Genomic DNA, 22,298 nt, shown 5'->3' with positions numbered 1-22,298 from the left:
TGAAGTTTCATTTGCTTGGTTTTTAAAAAGTACATACAAATATTTGAATTTTTCAACACAGTGATTTGGCCCACTTCCTGGAGCGCAGTGTCTGAGGGCTCGGTCTGATTTTTATATGACTGCTGCTGCAGCCAAGATCCTACATGGGTGACGACCGGTACATCCACTTTTAGTTTCCTGTGCTGTCCTGTACAGTGCCACTGGGTCCCATCATGGTGCTAACCCTCCCAGGCTGTCAGAGGAGATGTAGCACTTGTGGCACCACAGGCTGGCTTTCTCTGGAGAAGGAGCTGGACTTTGGGTGTGAGTAATTATTTCAGCTTTTATCGGGGGAGAGCTGTCCCAGGATGGTGTTGGGCAGCAGAGGCTGCTGGTGGATGGGAGAGGGCTGTGGCATTTGCCACTGCTCTGGCCCAGAGTGTCCATAGCCAGGACCTGTGAGTGCTGTGACAGATTTGGAATGCAGGAGGCTTTACATCATCCCAATTTATTATTTCCAGCCAGTTACTAGGTTCTGCAGATGATGGGCAAAGAGGACGGAAATGGAATTGGAACAGGGCAGCAGTTAAGCATCACAGATTTCTTGTTTCTAAGGAACAAGGCATTTTTCTTTTCATTTGTTTGCCCCCTCCTGCCTCTGTGGGAAACAGAGTAATGAAAGCTTCCCACCTGAATGATGTGTTGTGGCAGCAGAATCCCTGCGTGGGGTTTGCTCTGCACAGCGTTACAAACTTCACAAATGAGGCAGCCGCTAACTGCATTTTTACACACAACATTTACTTGCCCATTATACCACAGTGGTGGAAAAAAGAACTTTTATCCTGGTGCTTTTTGGAGTATAAGAAAGGGTAACATTAAGAACCTGACAAAAGCAATTGAAGGATGCCTGTGTTGAGTCAGAGATTTTTGTGGGTGGGGTTCCCCAGATGTTCTGATGACTGTAGGCTGTTGTTAGCTGCATGTCCCACTGTGTATCACTGCTGAAAATGTTGGTGTAGTTGGATCTTCACTGCTGATTTTCACGTTCCCAGGGAAGCCGGTGCTTGCTCTGGAGGCACTGCCATGCTGCTTTTCCTTCCCACTGGTGTTGAAGTACCAGAACACCCTGGCAAAGCATCCTCACACTGGTGTGGTTCTGCAGGGCAGCGGGTCCAGGCAGGGCCTGATCCTTGACCAACTACATGAAGCAAATCTGGCATAAGTCACTCAAAGAGCCTATGTTAGATGCTCAAGCAAGACATGCAAAGAGCAAAGGAAGGGGAAAAGAGCTGCCAAGTGCTAGCCAGTAGCTTGCAGAAAACAGGGCACAAGTTTTCAACTCCCAGCATTCCTCTCCCCCCTGTCGTGGCTGTGCTGTGTTGGTAAGCAGGTAGATTCCCACTCCTTCATTTGTTTGTGTTGTCCAGCCAAGCTCAAGGTGGCTGTTTTAAACATGCCAATGCCTCAAGTAACTTGTTTTGCTTCTGCTCTTCCATTATGACCTCCTCTCTGCGTCCTGACTGGAACGACAGATGCAGGGTTGTCCTGAGGATGGAATTTCTCTGCAAAAGCACCAGCTGTCTGAGCAGGTCTCACATGTCAGTGAGGATGCAGGGAGGCAGCTTGGTGTGCTGCAGCTGGTGGTGCTGCTGTTTTCCACGAGGCAGGGAAGAGGACGGGCTGTACAGGATGTTTTGTACGGGAGCTTGCGGGGATCTGCTGGATTAACAGCGAGGACTTGGCTGGTTGGCTTGGCACTGACTGCAGGGGGAATTCAGAATGGCCCCACACTTGAGCTCATTCAAACCCCATTGGAAGATGACAACCCGAACCCACCAGCTGAGCTTTCACAAAGGACGCCTGCCCCCCCTCCCCTCCCCTGCGAGTGTGTCCGAGCCCAGTGAGGGAACCATCCGTGGCCATGGGGAAGGGAGCTCACGTCCTACAGCTCTTCGCTCTCCGGCAGGATCCGCACCCAGCCTTGGGCCACCCTGTTGAAGTTGGGCCTGTGGGAAATCACCTCCAGCACACTCAGGTTATCCAGATCTACGGTGGGCAAAGAGAAAAGCTCACCAACCAACGCTCTGTCAAACGGGGCCGGAGTCCTGCAGCACAAGGAGAAACACTTTTAGTCACAAGGAGAGACTGGACATGTTGTGAAATAGAAAATATAAGTCTGAGTTTACTAAGTCCAGCACAATGTAGCAATGCCTGTTAGAAATGACAACCCTCCTCTTCCTACCCAGGACGCTGTTAAGAGCCCTGCCAGCCCAGAGAGGAGGTTCCCTGGTACAGAGCCCACCTCAACTCAAGCTTTGGCAAACCTGGAGAGTGGGGTTTGGTGCCTGAATGTTGGTGGAAGTATTCTGTTCTTAGGTTCAAAGACCAGTGACATCACCAGAGGCACCAGAGTGCCTCATCTGCAGCTCCTGTGTCCTGCAGAGGGCTGAGACTGACAGCACTGCTCTGGATCACTCTGGCACATGCAGCTCTGCTGGCCCTGGCTCCATCCGCCTTTTGGGACAGCTCCTCATGAACAATGACTAACAGGAGGAGCAGTGTGGGGGCAAGAGCTGTCATCTCTTTCTGGAGAAATGTGGAAGGGAACTGGGGAAGAGTGTGCCAACCCCCAAAAAGCCAAGAATGTTGGTTTTGGAGCAGCAGATGGGGGCTGAGCTATCAGTGAGGCAAAACTGGGAATGTTTGCTTTGGGAAGCACTGCTAGAACATGAATAACGTGGCACTGTTTTGCAACAGAGAAGAAATAAAGAGGGGGAAAGGCAAATGAAAGAAGTTTGTTCTAGGAACTTTCTTTTGGGGAGAGTCTTTCTCAAAGCTTGGTTTTCACTCTCTCTTAAGGCAGCACACCTTAGCAAGGTGGTCCAGGTTTTTACATCACAGTCTGAATGTTTAAAATTGGGGATAAATCAGCCTGCTTTAATGCAGTTGCTGTGGAGATGATGGAGTTGCCCTTGCTCTGTGACCCATGAGAACTGTGCTGGGATTCAGCTAGCCTCAGGCAAGACCACTGACTTTTTGATAGCCAGTTTGTTCCAAAAAGTTTGTTTTTCTGTGGTTTGGTATTTGAATTGAGAAATGATTTAAAAGCCAACAGCTTGGAAGATCATAAAAAAGCCCAGTTAAAAGCAGATTGGCTTTCTGAATCTTCCTGCCTCACTGAAGAATTAGAGGAGGTGGCAGGAGGCTTGGAGTTAAATTAGCATCCATCTGTATTAAATTACAGTTGAAGACTTAAAATAGAAAGGCATCGTGTGAGAGGGGAGAAATGGTACAGGGTAGAGTATTATTCAGAAACATGCCCTTGCTTCAGTCCCTGTCCACAAAGAAATCCTGAGGCAGGAACATGGCTAAATGTTGAAAGAAAAGAGCTGAGTGTCTCCAGCAGCTCCTTGTTCTCCTCCTCCAGCACCTCCTTGGCTCTGACACCTCAAGGAGAGCCACATGGCAAAGCCCCAGGGCTGAGGGGGAGAAGAGCAGCAGAGACAGTGGTGACCACGCTCTCTCTGCCCTTTAGCATGGCTTTTTCCACAAGAAGAGGTTGTGGTCCCTCAATGCCCCTCTGCCAAGTGCTGAAAGCACAGAGCAGTTATGTCCCCCATGGCTCAAATCCAGCCCTGGGGTGGGTGCAGGGGAGCAGCTGTTGGCACACGGTCTGCTGGGGAGCAGTGCTGTGTCCTGGGGGGAAACTCCAGTGGGAACTTGCCAACTGGAAGGTGACTTTGGCCAGGCCACCAAAGCCAATACAATTCCATCCTATTGACAGAGGCTTTCAGGAAGGAGGACAGACAGGACTCATTTTACTAATTCCCTGGATGATGTTCAGCTTTAAACTTCAGGTCTCATTTTTCTGCCATGGGCTGCTGCTGCTTTGCTACCACCAGATCTCCATCTCCTGGATCCCCATCAAACACCTTTCCAGAAGGGAGACTTGTCTTGGCAGTCTTTGCTCCAGGGTCCCACCCTTGACCCCACTGTAATGTGGAGGTGTGAGGAGGCACCAGCCGTGCTCCATCAGAAACAGCCACAGGGCACAGAGCTTGCCAGGCTGAGCCACCAGAAACCCCCTGGCCTGGAGGCTTTGGGCCAAGCAGGTGTTTGGAAAGAATCTGGTGACCTCTTAGCACTCCGGGAAGATTAACCTTCTACCCCCACTGCTTCCAGCAGCTGCTTGAATACCTTAATGAAATTAGGAAAGAGACTTGGCACTGTGTCATTCCTCCACCCAACCCAGAGCTGAGCCCAGCTGGGAACAGGAGTGATTCCTTCTCCAGGGCCATCTGTGTAAGTATTGGTCCTCCCAAATTTCATCCCTGAGGTTACCCAGTGAGATCAAACTGCTTAAGGCTGTGTGAGCCCAGTAATGGAGCTGAGAGGAGATCTAGGGGAGAGCTGCTGGAGGCAGGAATCTTTGCAGGCAACAACAGAGGAGCTCCTGAGTAGGAAAAGAGCATCCTGAGCTCTTGCTGTGCCCCTGTGGGGTATAAAGAGGGCATGAATGGTTATGTTTCCCTGGCAGGATGCTGGGTGCTCCTCGAGGCTGAAGGGCTTGGCCAAGGGCTGGGGTGGCTGGTGGTGTCTGCCCCTGTTACCTGTTGAAGCTCCTGAAGTCCCACGCTGGGGGTCTCATGGGCGGCGGGTTCTTGGCATACATGGCATTGTCCCTGTCACCAAAGAGCTCCTGCCATGGGGACCGGTAGCCCTTGGGGATGGCGGTGACATTGAACTTCTCATGGGGGATTTCTTTGAGGGGACTCGAGTATCCTGTGCAGGGGAGAGACAATGTGTGCATGGGGCCACAGCCAGGCTGAGGCAGGGGGCTGGGAACAGCCTCTGCATGGCTGTGGAAGACCTGTTACTGGGGCAGGAATGTGTATCTATAATATATATATATATATATATTTGGACATATAAAATCTCTGGGAAAGGGTTGGGCAGACCCCCTCAGCAAGCAGCACCTCACTGCCTCCAACCCCATGTTGCTGAGATCACAGCAGTGTTGGGTTCAGCTGCAGGAAGCATTGACTTACCTGGGGCCAGGGCACTGGGGTTCAGGACTTTGCTCATGTGCAAGACTTTCTCTGACTTCTTGGGTACTTCTGGGGGGCCACCTTGGGGTGATGCTGCTACGTGGAGCTCGGAGTGATAATTCTCCTGACCACCAGCATTGTCCCCTGCCTGTGGAGGGGAGAGTTTACAGGCAGAGGGGGAGCTCTCCCTGCCCCATTTGGGACTCAGGGGGTGGTTGAAAGTACCTCAGAGCTTCTTCCATCTACTCACCATCTGATCATTCACTGTTCCTTCTGGATCACCTTTCCCAGTGTGGTGTGAGCCACCTGCCCCTTGCCCTGGGAGCTGCCGGAGACAATGAGCGGGTGCAGAGGGGGATCAGCACCATCCCCCTCCTCTTTGGTGGATATTGAACCCCATGTTTGCCCATCTCCATGCCCAGCCCACCAGGACATCTCTCCCTTCACCTCTGCATGGCAGTCAGCCAACCATGGCTGCCCTGCGGAGAGACCCTGATCCTGCCAGGAATTCCTTCCCTGGAAAGGCTGCAGGAGGCAGCAAAGGGTGTCCTCAGTCAGACCCACCTGCCTTGAGGCACCGGGATACTCAAAGACAAAGCGCTGCACCCGCTTCTGGCGCTGCTGGAAGAGCCGGGAGCCGCGGTTGTTGGGTAGGGAGAGCTCCTCGATCATCAGGTCGTGTGTTGTGCTCATCTTCTTCCCCAGATCCAGCTGGGGCTCTGAGGAGGCTGGGAGAGCACAGCTACAGCTGAGGATGCTGCAGTTTTGGGGATCCCCAAGGCAGCACAGACTGTGCATCCCCTCGTTGGGGTCTCTGTTTCGTGGTTGGGCATTTCCTCAGTGTGAGGAATTGTCAGGGAGCTCAAGAGGTTCAAACAGCCTCTCCCACCCTGAGCATGGACTCCAGAAAAAGCAGGCCCCTAGGCAGGGAAGGTAGCACAGTCCTGGGGCTGGTGACACACCTGCACCCCCTTACCATCTTCAGGGCCCGGTCTCATGATGGCCATCACCTGCTGCCGTGCTCCTGGGGCAGCTCTGCGGGAGGCGGATGGATCCTGTCTAGCTGGAAGAGAGGGGCACTCAGGAGTGACACCGAACACGGGAACACGTCAGCCCCAGGCATGCCCCAGAGAGATGCTAGGATGCAGCTGAGCATCTCTCCTGGTCAGCATCATCCCCAAGAATCTCCCTTGTTCAGCACCATCCCTGAGCATCTCCTTGCACTCCTCTCTGTCCACTTCAACAGATAAAAGGAATGTTCAAATCATGCTGCCGCTCAGCCCCTGCCTGTCACTCTTCCTCTCTGCTTTTCTTTGGGGCAGAAACTGTTCCCACCTCTGTCTTTGCCCACAGTGAGCCGCTGTCCTTGTGCCCCAAGGGCCCTCAGAGCAGCAGCTGCTGGCTGAGGGGGGGCCTGGCTACTGCTCCCCCAGCACCTCCGCTTTAGCAGAGCTATTTTCAGCTGCTGACTCCAAGGGTGCAGGAGCTGCAGCCCTGAACCTGCAGGGAGCAGTGAGCCCAGCAAGAGGCAAGAAGGGTCATGGACCACTCAGCAGTGTTGCTCCATTGTGGAGAGGTGGCTGGAAAGCAGCCCCAGCCTGAGCCCCCTGAGCTGCCCACCTGCAGCAGAGCCCTCCTGTGCTGCCGGGACGCTCAGCTCCATAAGAGCTGTTCCACCCTGCTTGGTGCATCTGGCATCCCTCAGCTGGGGCTGATGCTGGGCAGCTTCCCCTAAGGGCCCTGCAGTGCCGGGGTTCCCATGGGGTGCCTGGCACACAGCTCTCTGCCAGCTCTGAGTTCAGCATTACCCACCCACACAACGAGCCAGGGACCTGCACCCCGTCCTTCCCCCTGCCCCCTCCTCAGAGACTGCACCCTGACCCCCACAGTGGTGGTGTCCCTTTTTCCAAGGACGTCCCCAGGCCCTGTGCACCCACCCACCTGCTGACCCCCACATGGGACCTCACCTTCCCTACCTGGCCAGGGGATACCCCAGATGCTGGGAACTGAAGATGCTGCTCCTGCTATGCTGGGGATGAGGCTGAAGGCAAGCTGCAGCCACCAGCACTCTGTGGCCTCTGCTGGCCCTTCACGGCACCCTTGGGCTCCTGCTGCTCGCCCCAACCCGTCCCGGGCTCCAGCCCAGATGCCAAGGTCCAGCCACGGGACACAAGTTATTTCTGGCTGAGAAAGGGGGCGGAGCAGGGCTGTGACCCTTGGGGACTGGGATGCCATCACCCCAGCACGGAACAGGTCTGACTCACAGGGATGAGGATGCCATAATCCTGGCATGGTGGAGAGCGCTGACCCTTGGGGACCAAGACACCATCAACCCAGCATGAAGCAGGGCTCACCCACATGATGCAAATGCTGTCACTTGGCATGGAGCAGGCCTGACCCCTGGAGATATGTAGCAGCAGCAGGAGGTGGCCATGTGTGCCCAGACCACCTCGGGGACAGATGAGAGCCAGGCTGGGTGGAATAACGGCGGTTTATTTCTGAACTGGGTATACAGCGGTGTGGTTAGGCAGGTTGTGGTGGCTGCTGGAGCCAGGGTGGGAAATGTGTCCTGGGAATGGGGGCTGTGTTCCAGGAGGGGCAGCCTGCAGTGTAGAGATACTCCAGGGAGCAGGGATGGGCTGGCTTCAACAGTGTCCTGGGGAAAGGGTGACAGGCTCTGTGAATGGGAACATGCTAGAGCCCTGGCAGCCCAAACACAACCTCTTCTCCAGTGCTAGTCTCACTGGCCCCAAGGTGTGGGGACACCGACATTCTCAGAATCTCCTTCTGTGCCAACACCTCCTTCAAACCCTCTGCAACTTCCACCATTTCCTTCAGCCCCTACAGTTCCCCATCTGTCCTGGCTGCCACAGCACCCATGGTTCCTGTGTGTGCCTCCATCCCACCGGAGTGGGAATGGGGATGTGGTGAACTTGGGTATGGGGACAGTGACAGGTACAAGGTGGGGCTGTCCCTCTAGGTCTGAGCAGGGTGGGAGGGCACCAGTAAACAGTCCCCTTAACATGGCAATAAATATCTTTGGCTCTTTTTGGTCTCCAGGGAAAGAAAGTTTTGGGAGAATTTCTTTGAAAAGGAGTCAAAAGTATAAAATAAAAAGAAAAGCCAGTGAAGAACTGGGGGCTGGAATTAAAAATTAAATTTTTCTCTCCAAAATCTGGTTTCAGTTGACACCAGCCAAATTTAGAGGCTGGGAGAGGGAGCCTGGTCATGGCATCCAATCGATACAGCCCACCCACAGCAGATGTGCCACCCCGGGGAAGCAGAGCTGCAGTGACACCCCGGGATAACACCTGGGAGCTGGGGACAAGGGCTCACGGGGACCACCAAGCCCTTCCCATGCTGGCTGTGCGGGATGGGGCTGGCTGGCAGGCAGGGACTGCCATGGGGTGCCCGGCTCCCCCACTCTGCCTACTCCTGCCTGCTGACCACGCAGTCCTGCCCCGAAAGGTTAGGGTGTAAAAATAGAGCGGGGCCATGGGATGGCGGGCGGGAGGCACCTGACCCCTCTGGCACACAGAGGGGCCGTGGCAGCTCCGAAGGGACACTGTTTTTTGGGGACCTCAGCCCCGGGGGTTGGCGTGTTCCCGGTGGGAGGTGAGCGGGTGGCATCACCCGGGCTAAAGGGTCGAGGGAGAGGACTTTTTGGCGGGGGCTGGCTTGTCTAGGAGGTGCAGGGAGCCCCTGAAGGCAGACTCCCCGTCTTCAGCCGCAGGCTGCTGGTCCAGCCCCGGGGACAGAGGTTGAAGCTGTGGATTCCCGGGCTCTTGGTCCCCGAGTCTTCGGAGTCGAGGGAGACGTCCGAGTCCGTCGGGGACCGGGAGGTGCAACGCTTGGCTGTGGGCCGCCCGCCCACCACGGGGGATGGCAGGGGGCTCCTGGGGATGGGGGACAGCCTGGGCACGGGGCAGGAATTCGCGCTGGATGGCAGCAGGAGCCGGCGACCCTCTGCCCAGGCGGCTCGGGGCATCCCGGGGGAGGCACAGAACTGGGGGCTGCCTGCCCGGGGCGATCGCAGGGGGCTCTTGTGGGTGGGCGAGGGGCTGCCCAGGCTCCCCAGCGCGCTGCTGGCAGCCTGCAGTGCCGGCGCTCTTGGCCCCAGCCGGGGCGACTGGGGCAGGCTGGGGGGGCCGGCAGAGATGGGGGTGAAGGGCCGGCAGCTCTCCAGCCCCACGGCTTTGGGAGAGGAGCTCTTCCTGCGGGCAGCGTTGATGATGTTCCTGGCGAGCCGCGCTTGCATCTGCCGGCTGGCCCGGGGGTCCGCGTCCTGCCGCAGCGGGGACAGCGACCTCTCGCTCCACGGAGGGGACGTGGGGGGTCCCTCGTCCAGCTCGGGCACAGAGGCAGGGCTGGCCCAGCCGTCCAGGCTGCCCGGGCGCCGCGCCAGCCGGGGCGTCCAGGTGGGCGATGCAGGGAGGGACGAGCGCCTGTCCTGGAGAGGGACAGAGAGCGGGTTAGTGACCCCACTCGGGGGGACGAAGGGACAGAGCAGGGGTACAGCGGCAGGAGGGTGCCAAGGTAAGGTTCATGCTGGCACAGCCCCACAGCAGCTGGGGGTGTCTCCTCGTGCGTTACACCCCTGCAAAGGGTCCCCAAAACACATTTGACTCCGCACCCCCTCGCCCACCAAGGAGATCGGGGCAGGCTGAGCCTGCCGTTAATCATCCTTGCCCAGGGTATGTGCCAGGACCTCTCACTACCTGCAGCTTGGCAAAGTCTCCCTCTGGGGGATGCTCGGAGCCCCCTTGCACTGCCCCAGGATCCATCACCCAGCACTGCTCCCCAGACGGCAGGAAAGAGAAGAGCCATGTGTGACAGCGCAGAGAGTGTATTCAGAAAGAGGGGAAAAAAGAAAAATGCAGAAGAAATAAAGCACAGTCAAAAGGCAACTTGGCACCATGGGGAAAGTGGCGAGAGGGCACGGGCAGAGGCACAGCTGGATGACAAGCCTTGGGCTGGGCATCACACAGCAGCCCTGCCCTCGGCACCCTCCTCAGCCCAGCACATCCTTGCTTCCAGCCGTGCCACACAGCACTGCCCACCCCAGCTCCAGCACTGAGCCCAGGCAGGGACAGGGACCCCACAGTGTCCCTAGGCCCAGCACCACTGGACTCTGCATCCCCCGAGGGATGAAGTTCTTCCTCCACAGCGAGGAAGGAAACGAGGACAGATCCTGAAGCATCAGAAGAGCCAAGAGCAGGCACAGTGAGGCAGAAAGGCAGCGTGTCCCCTCCAGGTTTGCTTTGGTAGGAGGCTGAGAAGAGCCACGGGACAGGAGGGATGCAGAGGAGCAGGCAGAGCTCTGAGAGCTGGAAAAAGCTGGAGGTGAGGAAAGGAGGGAGCCAGAGGTGTGATGCTCCATACAGTTTCCAGGTGAGAGAAGAGCAAGAGCAGCCCTGTGGGACAGGCTCCTGCTGACTCTTTGGGAATCCTGCAGGCTCTGTGCCCAGTTCCTGCTGCCTCCCCGGGACTCCTCAGCTCCTGTTGCACCGGCGGCTCAGCAGCGCCTGTCACCCACTGTCCCAGCACTGCAGCCTCACAACCACATTTTTTCTATTGTCTTTTCTTTCCTCCCTTTTTTTTTTTTTTTTTTTTTTTTTTTTTTTTTTTTTTTTTTTTTTTTTTTTCCCTTGTGGTTGGTTTGACTTTTGGCACTCCTATGAGCAGTTCGGGAGGATTCAGCCCAGCACCCCTGTGTTTCTCTCTCTGCCACCACTACTTGTAGTAAAAAGAAGGTTTCCACACCTGCGGCTCGATGCCGGCATTCCTGGTGGAGTAGGAGGGCCGGGGCGCCTGGAAGCCTGCCTTTCCCCGGGGCGGCAGCAGGCGGCACGGGGAGGCCAGCAGCACCTCAGCCGGGGCTCCAGGACTGGCACGGCTGTCGTGAGGCAGGGGCAGAGCCCCGGCAGCACTGGAGAAGGAGCTGGCAGTGGTCTGGCCGGCGCTGGGCATCACGGGGGGATGCCAAACCGGGGAAGGAGGCAACGGAGAGGGCGGGCAGGAGACTTGCTGAGGATAGGGGTAGGAGTCAGGAAGAGAGGGTCTGGGTGGGGGCACCTCCTGGGGCATGGACTTTGCTGGCCCCTTGGATGGGGAGAGGATGAAGAGAGAAGACTGGAGCTGGTAAGGCTGGTGCTTGGAGATCTCCAGCTCCTTCTGGGACACCTCGTTCTCCATTAGGTTGTTGCCATACAGAGATGCAGGAGGGGTTTTGGAGGGCCTGCAGGGACTTTTGGAGGGGCGTCTGGAGACCATGGGTGACAGATAAGCATTGTTGTCATACTTCCAGGAGGGAGGCAGGGACATGGTGGGCGATGGGGACCGCAGCAGCTCAGGCTGGGACGGGGCCTCAATGATGAACTTCTCCATCCTGGATTGGCGGCGGGCAAAGAGCTCAGCCCCTTTCCCTCTCGCTTCAGTGAGGATGTGGCTGGGCTGTGGCTTCTTCTTGGGCTGGATGGTGGGAGACTTGAGGCAGGAGGACCATGCTGGAGCATCCTCAGCTGGTGGGAGGTGTTGCACACCCCTGGCTGCACTGTTGGGAACAAAGTTCGCAGCTTCAGCCCCAAGGGCGAAGGGCTCATCCTCGGCACTGGGCTCCCCCTGCTCCTTCTGCTTCTTCCTGCTGTCTGCACTCTGAACCAGGTCCAGCAGGTCGGGGTTGGGGCCCAGCTTCGGCTTCTCCACGAAGGTGAACATGGACTTTCTGCTGGCTCTCCGGGCAGCCGACTCCTCCAGGATCCCTGTTTTGGGCAAGGGGTTTGGTCCGCTCACCCCGCAGCCCAGGAGGGGATCTGGCAGCATCTTCGGCTCCTGGGTGGGGTACAGGGCCGAGTAGGCAGGGGGCGAGCGGACACGGGTGAGGGGTGGGGGGCTGCTGAGGGTCTCTGCATAGGTCGGCGGTGGGGGCAGCTCGGGGGCAGGGGGCTCCTCGGCCGGCGGGGCACTGGCAGGGGCCGCCTGGGTGCCGAAGGGTCTGGCTGTCCTGTTCTTCACAGGCTTAGGCTTGGCCAGGGTGAGATGGACCTCGTAGTACTGCCGGCCCTGTGTCCCGTTCTGCTGCTGCCCGGCGGGGGACGCCATCCCTGTGGCTGTCCCCGCTGGCGCGCTGGGCACCTCGCTAGGCACCTCACCGGGCACCTCACTGGGCACCTTGACATTCTTCCCCTCCTCGGGGCTCTGTGGCAGGACAAGAGCTGCAGCGTTCAGCCCCGCAGGGGCTCCTCCATTTCCGAGCCCCTCCACCCCTCTCTCCATCCCGCTGCCTGCCTGCTCCTGCACGCCGTTGGTGGCGGCCGATGCCATGTTCTCCTTCAGGTAAACGCTGAGCGGGACCTGCTGGGCTTCAGCAGGGAGCTCCTGGCACGGGGAGGCGTTTGCCAGCATCCTTTCTCCTGGATCGGCAGGCTGGTCGGGCTTCGGCTTCATGCCCTGGCTCTCCTCCATGGCCCCTGGGCGCGGCTGGGCCGCGGGGCTCAGCGGCAGCGCCCCGCCATGCCCGGCCCCCGTGAGCCCCTCAACGCGCTGCCTGCGCCGGTGGAAGAGCAGGACGCCCTTGGAGCTGGGACCGGGAGCCGTGGTGAGCTGAGCTGCGATCCTCTGGCTCCGCGCCTTCGCCTCCTTCAGCTCCTTCTCCGAGAGGCTGGCGCTGCGGGAGAGACCTGGGCAGAGGGGAGACAGGGATTAGGGTCCTCAGTGGGGATGTGGGGTGTCAGTCATCCCCGGCCGGGACTGGCAGCCCTTCCTCCAGGTAACCCCTGGCATCCCAGCTCTTTCTCTGGCAGGTGGAAGAAGGCAGGAGAGGTGCACCGGGACTGGGGTGCACAGTGTGGGGGTAACAGGGGTCGGGCACACCCATCACGAAGATGCTGGGACAGATGGGAAGGCCCAGGGGACACCAAGTGACACTCAGGACGTTTCCACCACCCCACTCCGTATTTCGGCTTGTTCTGCTCACCCACGCTGACCATAGGAATTCATCCAAGCAGGTCGCTGGCTGCAGCTCACATGACTTCGGCTCAAAGAGGCAGTGGGAGGGAAGGGGCCAGCGTCTACCCCCCAGCTCCTCGCCCCAAATCCTGGAGTGCTCAGCCCCGAGCAGGCAGGACAGAAACCCGGGGACAGCGGAAAGATGCCAACCCACCCCGACCTCACAGCAAGGACGGTGTGCAGCCCTGGTGGGCGACTCATGTATGGAGCAACACGAGATGGCAGCAGCCGACAGAAGCTGTGCAGCTCCTGCCCAGCTGGACACAGACACGGACACAGCGAGGAGCCACCCTCACGCCTCGGGACTCAACACAAGTGCTAAAAGCAAAGTGCTAAAAGCCTGGCGAGAGCCCCGCGGCGAGCAGCCCAGTGCCGCTGGGCTTCTCGTGTGCCGGACAAAGGTCAGGGCACCAGCCCTTCCCTGAGACCGAAAGGATGTGGAGCTGCCGGGAACTCATTTTCTCAGGGTGAGCAATTTCCTACGAGCCTGCCCCCCCGAAAGCAGCCGTGGGAAGGGCAGTGTCCCCCACCCTGCCCCTGAGGTCACTGTTGGGCACAGACACCAGCGCCGACCATCAGCATCACCCCCGCCCCCTGCAAGGGTGCAGCCCCTCTCCAAAGGCACTGCCAGGACGGCTCTGATGGGTCTCTGCTCCTGCCCCAGCAGGGAGGTGGGTGGCCAAGACTGCCTGCTCCCAGCCCTGCTCCTCTTTCCTTCCCATCCCATCCCTTCCCGTCTTCCCTTCCTTCATGTGTTCCTCATTTTCTTGCCTTCTGTGCTGCTTGGGAGTCTTCCAGGATATTTTCAGCGGTGGCTCATCCTACCAGCGAGGGAAAGGGATGGATGACTAAGCCAAATCCTTCCAGCAAGCCCACGGTAAGCAGGAGGGCTGCTGGAAGCTGGGCAACTCCTCTTCCTCACCCTTCATCCCTCCTGCCTCCCTCAGCACTCAGCAAGCCCTTGCACACGGCTGAGGTGTGCAGGATGCCCTGGATGAAGTCTTCAGACTGCCCGACAGGAGGGTTTTGTCTGGGCAGGGGGCAGAGGAGACAGAGATGCCAATGGAAACTCTGCTGGAGACGAAGAGCCCGTCGGCAGCGGCGACGCCGGCGGCCAGTCCCCCCCGGTTCTCGCCCAGCATTGTTCGACGCCCCGTTTCTATTTGCTTTGGCGGCGGCACAGAGCGGGGCCGCTGTTTCCTCCGGCCGGGCTGGCTGGAGGGCGGCCAGCACCGCGGCTCCCGCTCCGCGGGGTCACCCTTGCCGCCTTTATCTCCGAAACGGAGGAGAAACACGGCCAAGGAGCCGTTGAGAAACAAGCCACAGGCTCCAGATGTCTGCGGGTTTCGTGCTCCGAGCGGAGCATCCCCGCTTCCTCGGAGGCCCGGGCTGCCTAAGAAGCCGAGCTCTCGGCGGAGCCATTTCGCAGCCTCTTGCTCTTGCTACTGCCTTTTAACAGCAAACGAGGGGCCCTGGGGGTTCTCCTCCGTGCTGGAGGGATGACTCAGCTCTTGGCCAGCCCGTTCCTGCTTGGACTAGCAGCCAGATGCGCTCCCACGTAGCCGGGATCAATAATGGGATCTGCCCACCGGGATTTTGCCCCTGGGTGTCTCCATCCCTTGCTGCCGCCACAGGCATGGGCATCACTCTGGGCCAGGGTGTGCTGCAGGATGGACTCCCCCACCTAAAATCCCCTACCTGGATTCCATTTCTATCCATACCCATCCCCTGCACTCTTCCAGAAGCCCCTCTACCCCTGCCCACCCAGCACCAGCCATTCCTGGGCTGGTCCACCTGGGTCCACTGGAAATGAATCCCTCAGGGTACTACTTGGGATGCCGAGGGTAGGAATTGCTCTTCACATCCGATTTTTATGACACAGATGAGGAGCGCTGAAGCCTCTGGCAGTCCAGAGGAAATTGCTGCAGCCTGAGCCATGGGATGAGGCTATTTACCCAGTGCAAGAACCTTTATCCATCTGCCATGGTGTCTGGAGGTATTCAGCCACCTGGGGCAGTCTCTGCACCACACACTCCCCTCCCAGCCACAGGGAACATTCCATCATCCTTCCCTGCCATCCCCTGCCAGCCGGCAGCCCTGAGTGGGCTCTAGTTGGTCCTTTTCCCCAGCCCCAAGCAGGCGGGAGGGGACTGAATGCACTGAGAATGTTCAGGTGCTGGGGAGAAGGAAAAGGGGTGTGGGGCTGGAGGCAGCCAAAGTAGTGCAGAGAGGAGGCAAAAATAAAACTACTTGTGTCCAAGGGCAGTGGGAACTGGTTTCCACCCATTATCCTGAGCCCAGTCCAAAATCCAGTGGGTGACAGCTTCTCCTTCCTCTCTTCCTTCCTGCCTGCCTTCCTACACCATACTCTGGCTTGCCATGACACTGTCCCTCAGGAAGCAAACATCTCTCCTCTTCATCTTCTTCCAAGACAATGAGCCCCACCAACCCCCTCCACTGCCCTGTGCCCTCACTGGGCCCATCTTGGGTCCCCTGTACTCCAGGGATGCTGGAGAAGGACATTCTCCCTGTGCACCCTGTGCCCCACGGAACTGCCAGAGTCCTGGCACACATGAGCAGCTCCAAGTGCTGTTCTGGTTTAACACATTTCAGCTCTGGCCACAGAAACCTATAGATCTCTATCTATATATTTATCTAGGCACTTGCTCTGTAGGTTTTCCGTTGCTCCAGGGGTGACTTCCTGAACATCCCCCAAGTGCAGGGCTGAACAGCTTCTTGCCAAGCTGCCAGTCATCCTTCCCACGGCATGTACAGTGCTCTCTCCTCCAGAGCGAGGATGACGAAGGTGATGAAAGGCATTTTTGTTGCTCTCACTTCCTGGACAGATGGGGGAAAAAAATTCCTTCCATCTCAGCTTTCCATGCAAAGGATGGATCCCCCTGAAGGGTGTTAAAGCAGGATGTCTGAAGTCCAGCCAGAAAAGGCTGGAATCACCATCTGACCCCAAATGAAGGTGAAGGATGTATCAGACATGGCTTGTGACCTACCCTGCCCTAAGACAGACTCCAAGAGCTGAAATGGGATGAACAGTCAGCCCTTAATTGCAGTTGTGCTGAAATTCAAGTTTCACTGACAGATTCAGTGAAAGTTGATGGTCTTGGGCTGGGATGTCACAGGAAGGAAAATAGTGACTTGGAAGCTGTGCCTGGTGAGAAGTTCTTGTATGCAGAAGACAAGAGGTGCCCAAATCCTAATGGGACCTGCAGGCTGCAACTGGTCATATGAAGTCTTAGAGTCAGAGCTGGCAGATGACTCCAAAGTCTTCAGTTTGGGCTCTGTCCCTGGCCTGTTGCAAGTTTGGATGCTCAGCCATCCTGGTGCTGCAGCCCAGCTTGGCCATGCTCAAGGTGTCCTGCCAGACTAGCTCCAGACAGAGCACCCAGTAGCCATAACCAGCAGGCACTTTTCCCCATTTCCAAACATCTCTTCAACTTCTCTGATCAACCCAAATGGTGCCTCTTGCTGGCAAAATCCCATTGGCACAACCAAGATTGAAACCAAGACCAACTCCATTTCCAGAGGGACATGCTCTCTGCCACCTGACACAAACCCCAGAGCACATCCGCAGCCAGGCAGTGCTGGGGAGAAGAGATCCAGTGTTTTCACCCAAACATTGAGGACTTTGGACACTGAAGAAATGTAAGCAGGTTTTTTGGCAGAGCGCTATGCTGGCCCCTTGCCCCAGCTACAGCTGTGCAGGATTTTTTGCAACGCGTACCAACTCACACACATTTAAGCCTGTGCACACATTTCCCTCCAGCTCCCAGTTATCCCAAATAATCTGCAGCTAGGAAAACACGGAGGGTAGCACAGACAGGCAGCTGAGCTAGCTAGAAACGGATATGATTCAAACATATGGATAGAGGGATGACAATTTTCTGCCTCATTCCCAGCTTCCAATGCCACTATGCCCCAGATACGAAACCTCCATGAAGTTCTTATCCATGCTGGCCCTGCAGCTCCAAAAAGATCCGGCTCAAGTGGTGGGTGCTGTGGTGGGATCAACCTCACCAGCCTGGCAGACTCTCTGTGCTGGGCCTCTCCACACAGGCCATTTTGCCAGTGACAAAATGTGGCACAGTGAGAGAATTTGTTGCGCTTGCAAGTTTTCCCCGTGCTCTATTCGCAGGGGCTTTGCTGGATTTGGAGCTGTTTGCCTCCCCACACTCCCCCCGGCTCACAGCCGTGCCCGGCACTCAGCACCCAAATCCTGCTGAAACAGCCCCACAGTCTCCAAGCAACAAGTCCTGGGGCACCCAATTCCCACACAGGGGGAGGAGAAGGGGGTGGTGGGGATTAAGTTCGAGTGGGGGCTGTCTGCCCCTGCCCATCCCTAGTTCCCAGGAGAATGCAGTGAGCAGCCCCAGCCCCACAGGTGTCCACACTGGGCAAAAGGAAGCTGTTGCCACCACACAGGTGGAGGCAGCACCATCCCCAGCTGGCTAAAATCAACTTTTTTCTTTGGAAAAGGCGACTAGAGCTGGGCAGACTTCCCCCAGGCAGCCCTGCCACCCATCCACCCCGAAGGCAGCAGAACCAGCCCGTCCCACGGCCGGGTACCACGGGGACTCCATCCTGCTTGGAAAGTGCGTCCCAGCCCCCTTGTGCCCAAAGCTGCTGGAACTCGCTGCGGCCCATCCCGGGCTGCAAGGTCCCGGGAACAGCCCCTGCAGGGCTGTGCCCCGAGCCAGCGGCGCTGGCCTGGCGAGAGAAGGTCAAATGGCTCGGAGTGTCCCTGTGGGGTGGGCAGAGCGGGGAGGGCAGCGGAACGACAGCCTTTGCCTATCCCTTGCACAATCCGTAAGGGATCCATCCTGCTGGCTGCCAAGCCGAGGGACAGACCTCGTGAACCCAGCATGGGTGGCATGGCCAGGGGAGGTCATGTCCCTGACGCAGGGGACAGGGGACATCGCCTGGGAAGCCGTTCTGCAGAGCTGCGAGGTGCGATCCTGCGAGCCCCGAGGAGGACCCCCGCGCCCCTCCACGTCCCCGCCGTGTGTCCTCGCTGTGCCTCCCACGCCCCACATCGGACAGCCGGGTGCCGGCAGAGAGAACCGACACCTGCCCCGCTCATTCCTGGAGATAAACCCCGCTCAGCTCCTGCTGTGTGCCCTCCATCGCCCACCCTTCGCCCACCATCGCACCCACGGCGCTTCTGGGCACGCACTCCCGGCCCCCCGGCCCTTGGACCCCTCTGCACCCCCTGCGCGCTGCCATCCCCCGGCACCCCGGACACTCCCAGATCCCAACGCCCCCTCTGCGCTCCCCTCTGCGTGCCCACACGACCTCCTTCCCCCGTCCCTTCTGCACCGGCCCCCGCCCGCAGCCCCCCGGTCCCTGTCCCCGTACCCCTCCAGCCCGACCGTACCCGCGGTGCCGGGCGCCGGTGCCGCCTCCCCGCGCAGCCCGACTGCACCGGGGAGGAGGCGGCGGGCAGGAAAGTTGCGGCAGCTCCGCCCTCGGAGCGGGCCCGGGGGGGCGGCGGGCGGGGGCCGCGGCCGGGGAGTGGCGGGTCCCGCCGGCACTGCCCCTGCCCCTGCCCGCCCCGACACACCGACCGACCGGACGGGACGGGTCCCCCTCCGCCCGGCGACTCTGGCAGCCGCCCTGCCACCCCCGATGCTCCTTCTCCGCAGCTTCTCGTCCCGGCTGGGTCCGCCCTGAGCCCGCTCCGAGAGGGGAGAAGCCTGGACATCCCCTTCCCCAGCCCGGGATGTCCCCTTACCCAGCTCCCGCATCCCCTTCCCAGTCGGGGGCATCGCCTTTTCCCATTCTGGGGCATCCCTCTCTCCCAGTCCTGCACATTCCCCTTAACAGTCCTGAGCATCCTCTTACCTATCCTGGGACACCCTCTTACCCAGCCCTTCACCCTTTTTCCCTCCTCCTGCTGCAGCACCTTACGTTTCAGATGCTGCTGAGCGTGGGGGGCCTCCCCTTTCCGCAGGTTTCCCCAGTGCCTGAAGTTTTGAGGCACTTAAAGGGAGGCAAAAATCTGGAGACAAAAATCCAGCACCTGTGTCACTGCTCTGGGGACCTCCTGGAAAGAGCACTGAATCCCCTCTGCCAGGGGTGGTCTGCTCCCAGTCACAAGAGAACCACAGTCTTGGGCAAAATGATCCCTGGAGAGGCAGCACTGGGCAAATGATCCCTGGGGAGCCGGCATCACCTCCCACCTCCACCCCCCAGCTGGGGCTGCAGAGCTCCCTGGCTGCGGGTGACACCGGCCTCACTCCCTTCCCATGCCTGTCCACACCTCAGGATGAGCTCTTGGCTTGATATTTTGCCTTTCTAATTTCCTTTCTTCCTGCCCCTCTGTGCTTTTTTGTGCTTTCCTGGTTTTTGAGGGAGCCTGGCGCTGGCTCTGCAGCCTCCAGGGAGCAAAACCTTCTGTGTATTTGCACACCAGACAGAGAAACCTGTCCTGCCTCCTCCATCTCCCAGCCTCTGCCTCTACCCGGGGCTCCTGCTCTCGCCAGCCTGCCCTGAGAGGTGCCAACCAGCCCGGGCTGCCGTGCAGGATATTTTAGAGCAGCCAGCCTGGCCTTGGGCTGCTGGATGGGGACCAAAGGGGCACCTGGCACCCGCCTAGGTGGGTCCACACAGCTCAAGGTGGGGCACCTGTTTGGCTCCTGGCTCCCAGGGCCAGCCCTGCACCATTCTGGGTGTGGATGGATGCACCCTCTTCTCCTGAAGAAGCTGGAAGAGATGGGAGTTCCTGTAGCCCCAGACAGGGAAAGAGCAGAGAAGCAAATCCCTGACATCTCCCAGGGATGCTCCTGCAAACAGCCTGTTGCAGGAACAGCCCTTGTGCCACTTGGGAGGGTACCTGCCCTTTCCTCTCACCTGCTCTGAACCAAACCTCTCTTTCCCAAACCTGCAGGCTCTTTGCAAGGTCCCCGAGCTGCTCCCAGCTCTCAGGACCCTCAGTGACATCCTGCCTGGAGGCTCTGGAAAGTCTGACGGGTCCTGCAGGCAGTGGCTGGTGGTGATCTCACTTGGAGGGGGAGGAAACGGGACAGACAAACTCTTTCCAACAAACCTGTTGAGTTACTTTAAAATTCCAGGCTGGCAGCAAAAGTGCTGGATGGCGGCACGGATTAGGAAAATGCTGAGCCTGGACAGAGTCAGGCCTGACCTTTCCCCACCGCAGATCTGCCATCCTGGAGCAGTGAGAAATGGGAAGACTATTTGGGTCCATCTGGTTTGTGTGCTGAGCCCTGAAACACGATGCTCCTGAGGCAGCTGTGAGCCAAAGGGCTTGGCTGAGCTTCCCAGCCTGTGTCCCATCCAGGAGCCGCTGGTTTTGAGGAGGTCTGACACTGCAAAAAGGCAGGGAGTGGATTCTGGACACCGGGTTTGTGTCAAGCATCCCCGGTGGGTCCCACCCCATCCCCCCCAGTCCTGGGGGTTGCCTTGGGAAAAGCAGGCTCTGAGCTGAGCAGCAGCATCCGATAACGTCATCCCGTGGGGACAGGGACACACCTGCCTCGGCGCTGCGTGGCAGCTGAGATAACAGCTGGGCAGGAGCAAAATAGAAAGGAGGGTGGGAAAAGGGTTTAAAAATGGGTCTGATGTCTGTAAGAGGATGGGTTCTGTAGAAGCATCTCCCACGGGGAGGTGGGGCAGTCCAGGCATGGCAGCAGCCCTAGTAACTCTAGACGTGAAGCTGTATTTGTGTCACTGTGGCTGAAGGGACAGTCATGGGTGGAGAGGAATAGCTGTGGCATGGGAAGTGAGGTGATGGCAGAGAGCGTTGTAGGAACCAACCAGCCTGAAATAAAGCACTTAGTTTTTAAACCAAGGGCTTACAAAAATGGCCCAAAGCCATGCGAGGGATCCTTGGCCATCCCCAATCAATGGAGGAGAGGTGGCCCTGTCCCAGACAGTGCCACAGGAGCTGGTCCTGATCACTCTTGGGCAGGATCCCACCAAGCCCCATGGCCAGGGTGAGGGCTGGGAAGTCCGTCCTCTTCATGCCCGGCTTAGGGATGGGCTGAGTTCCTGGAGACAGCAGGAACCCGCCTGCTGCCTTCCCACCCCCCTCCCGAGAAAAGCCACAGATTCCTCCTTATTTTTAAGGCCAGAGAGATCATCTCAAGCTAAATTAGTCCCAGCAGCCCTGCTGGAAGCCTGGGACCTCTAACCCAGGGGAAGTCCTGATCTGGGAAGAGCTGGGTGTTCTCACCAGGAGCACAGTAGTGCCTTTCTGAGGAGGACAGTGGCCAAAGCGGGTTTCTCTTACCTGTTTTCCTTGGCTCAAAGTCAGGGTTGATGAGGACCCGTTGGATCTTCACCACTTTCCACTCCTGGCTGGGGTTGCCCGTGGGCCTGTCTGCTGCAGGGAGCAGATCTGGGGCAGAGCCAGGGCACTTGGTGGGGGCTGCAGGCTCGTCTGCCAAGGCCAGGCTGCTGCCATTCAATGGGGGTTGTGGTGCATCCCCACTGAGCCCCCTGGGGTCCCTCTGGCAGTTCTCACTTGATTTCTCTCCCAGCAGTCCTGTCCGTGCCTCCTGCTTGCCCGGGTCAGAGGCTGGAGCATCCCAGAGCTGATGGCAGCTCTGCCCCTCTCTGCTCCCCCTCTTCTGCCAACAGCCACTGTCCCCCTCAGTGTCCCCCTTGGCTGTCCCACAGACACGGGGGGGCTGCTCAGCCTCTCCGGGCATAGGGCAGCTGGGCTGGGGGTGGAGGCAGAACTGCTGGAGCCTTGTCCTCAGCATCTTTCTTCACTGATTTCTTTCAGTGGCACTCCACGGCCTTTCCAAACATCTCTGCATGGCTGGGGGGATGGATCCTCCCTCAGAGCATGGGCAGCATGAGAGGGAGGGCAGCCACGCTCCAGGCACGAGCTCAGCTTTACTGCTCCTGCAGGTGAGAAGCCCAGGCACAATGCCACTGGAGCAGGCAGGTTTTGGAGACTCAGACAGAGAGATGTGTCCAGAGGAGGCAAGCCACCAAGGAGGATTTTGCAGGAATTTGTCTTTTTCAGGCAGAGGACCAGCATCCAAAGACCTGTGTAAAGGGAAGGAGGAGCATTGAGGATGCTTGTGCTTGCACTGATTTCCTATGGCCACAGATACCAGAGCAGCTCCTGACAACCCAAGCCTGAATTCCAGCTCCAGCACCACTTCCCATGAGGAAGGACCTCCTGAGATGCCAAGTCCATTTGGAAATGTCCCAACCCCGTGCTCCCCAGCCCAGCACCCTCATCCGTCCATCCTCACCCTGGGGACAGCCCCCGTGGCT

General features: G+C 58.4%; 2 protein-coding genes across 3 annotated transcripts; both read right to left on the bottom strand.

Annotated features, from left to right (window-relative positions):
• Positions 1 to 560: 560 nt before the first annotated feature.
• On the bottom strand, positions 561 to 7,277 carry MYOZ3 (myozenin 3). 2 transcript variants are annotated; one of them, XM_066329199.1, is made up of 7 exons: positions 7,004 to 7,277; positions 6,004 to 6,090; positions 5,592 to 5,755; positions 5,278 to 5,352; positions 5,028 to 5,175; positions 4,590 to 4,761; positions 561 to 2,084 (listed from the first exon to the last, which is right to left on the bottom strand). In XM_066329199.1, exons 1-7 carry the CDS (start codon positions 7,260 to 7,262, stop codon positions 1,922 to 1,924), a joined length of 1,068 nt encoding a protein of 355 aa, XP_066185296.1. In that variant the 5' UTR covers positions 7,263 to 7,277; the 3' UTR covers positions 561 to 1,921. The 2 variants fall into 2 exon arrangements, with proteins under 2 accessions (XP_066185296.1, XP_066185297.1); XM_066329200.1 differs by having other exon boundaries at positions 6,004 to 6,086; positions 7,004 to 7,116.
• Positions 7,278 to 7,504: 227 nt separating this feature from the next.
• Positions 7,505 to 22,058, bottom strand: SYNPO (synaptopodin). Its single transcript, XM_066329158.1, has 3 exons — positions 21,298 to 22,058; positions 10,791 to 12,706; positions 7,505 to 9,477 (listed from the first exon to the last, which is right to left on the bottom strand). Exons 1-3 carry the CDS (start codon positions 21,770 to 21,772, stop codon positions 8,710 to 8,712), a joined length of 3,159 nt encoding a protein of 1,052 aa, XP_066185255.1. The 5' UTR covers positions 21,773 to 22,058; the 3' UTR covers positions 7,505 to 8,709.
• Between the last annotated feature and the right edge of the window lie 240 nt (positions 22,059 to 22,298).

The sequence above is a fragment of the Sylvia atricapilla genome, chromosome 14, assembly GCF_009819655.1.
Source record: "Sylvia atricapilla isolate bSylAtr1 chromosome 14, bSylAtr1.pri, whole genome shotgun sequence".
NCBI classification, from domain to species: domain Eukaryota; kingdom Metazoa; phylum Chordata; class Aves; order Passeriformes; family Sylviidae; genus Sylvia; species Sylvia atricapilla.
Note: the sequence above shows the minus strand (reverse complement) of the source record. Positions and strands in the feature narration are given on the sequence as shown.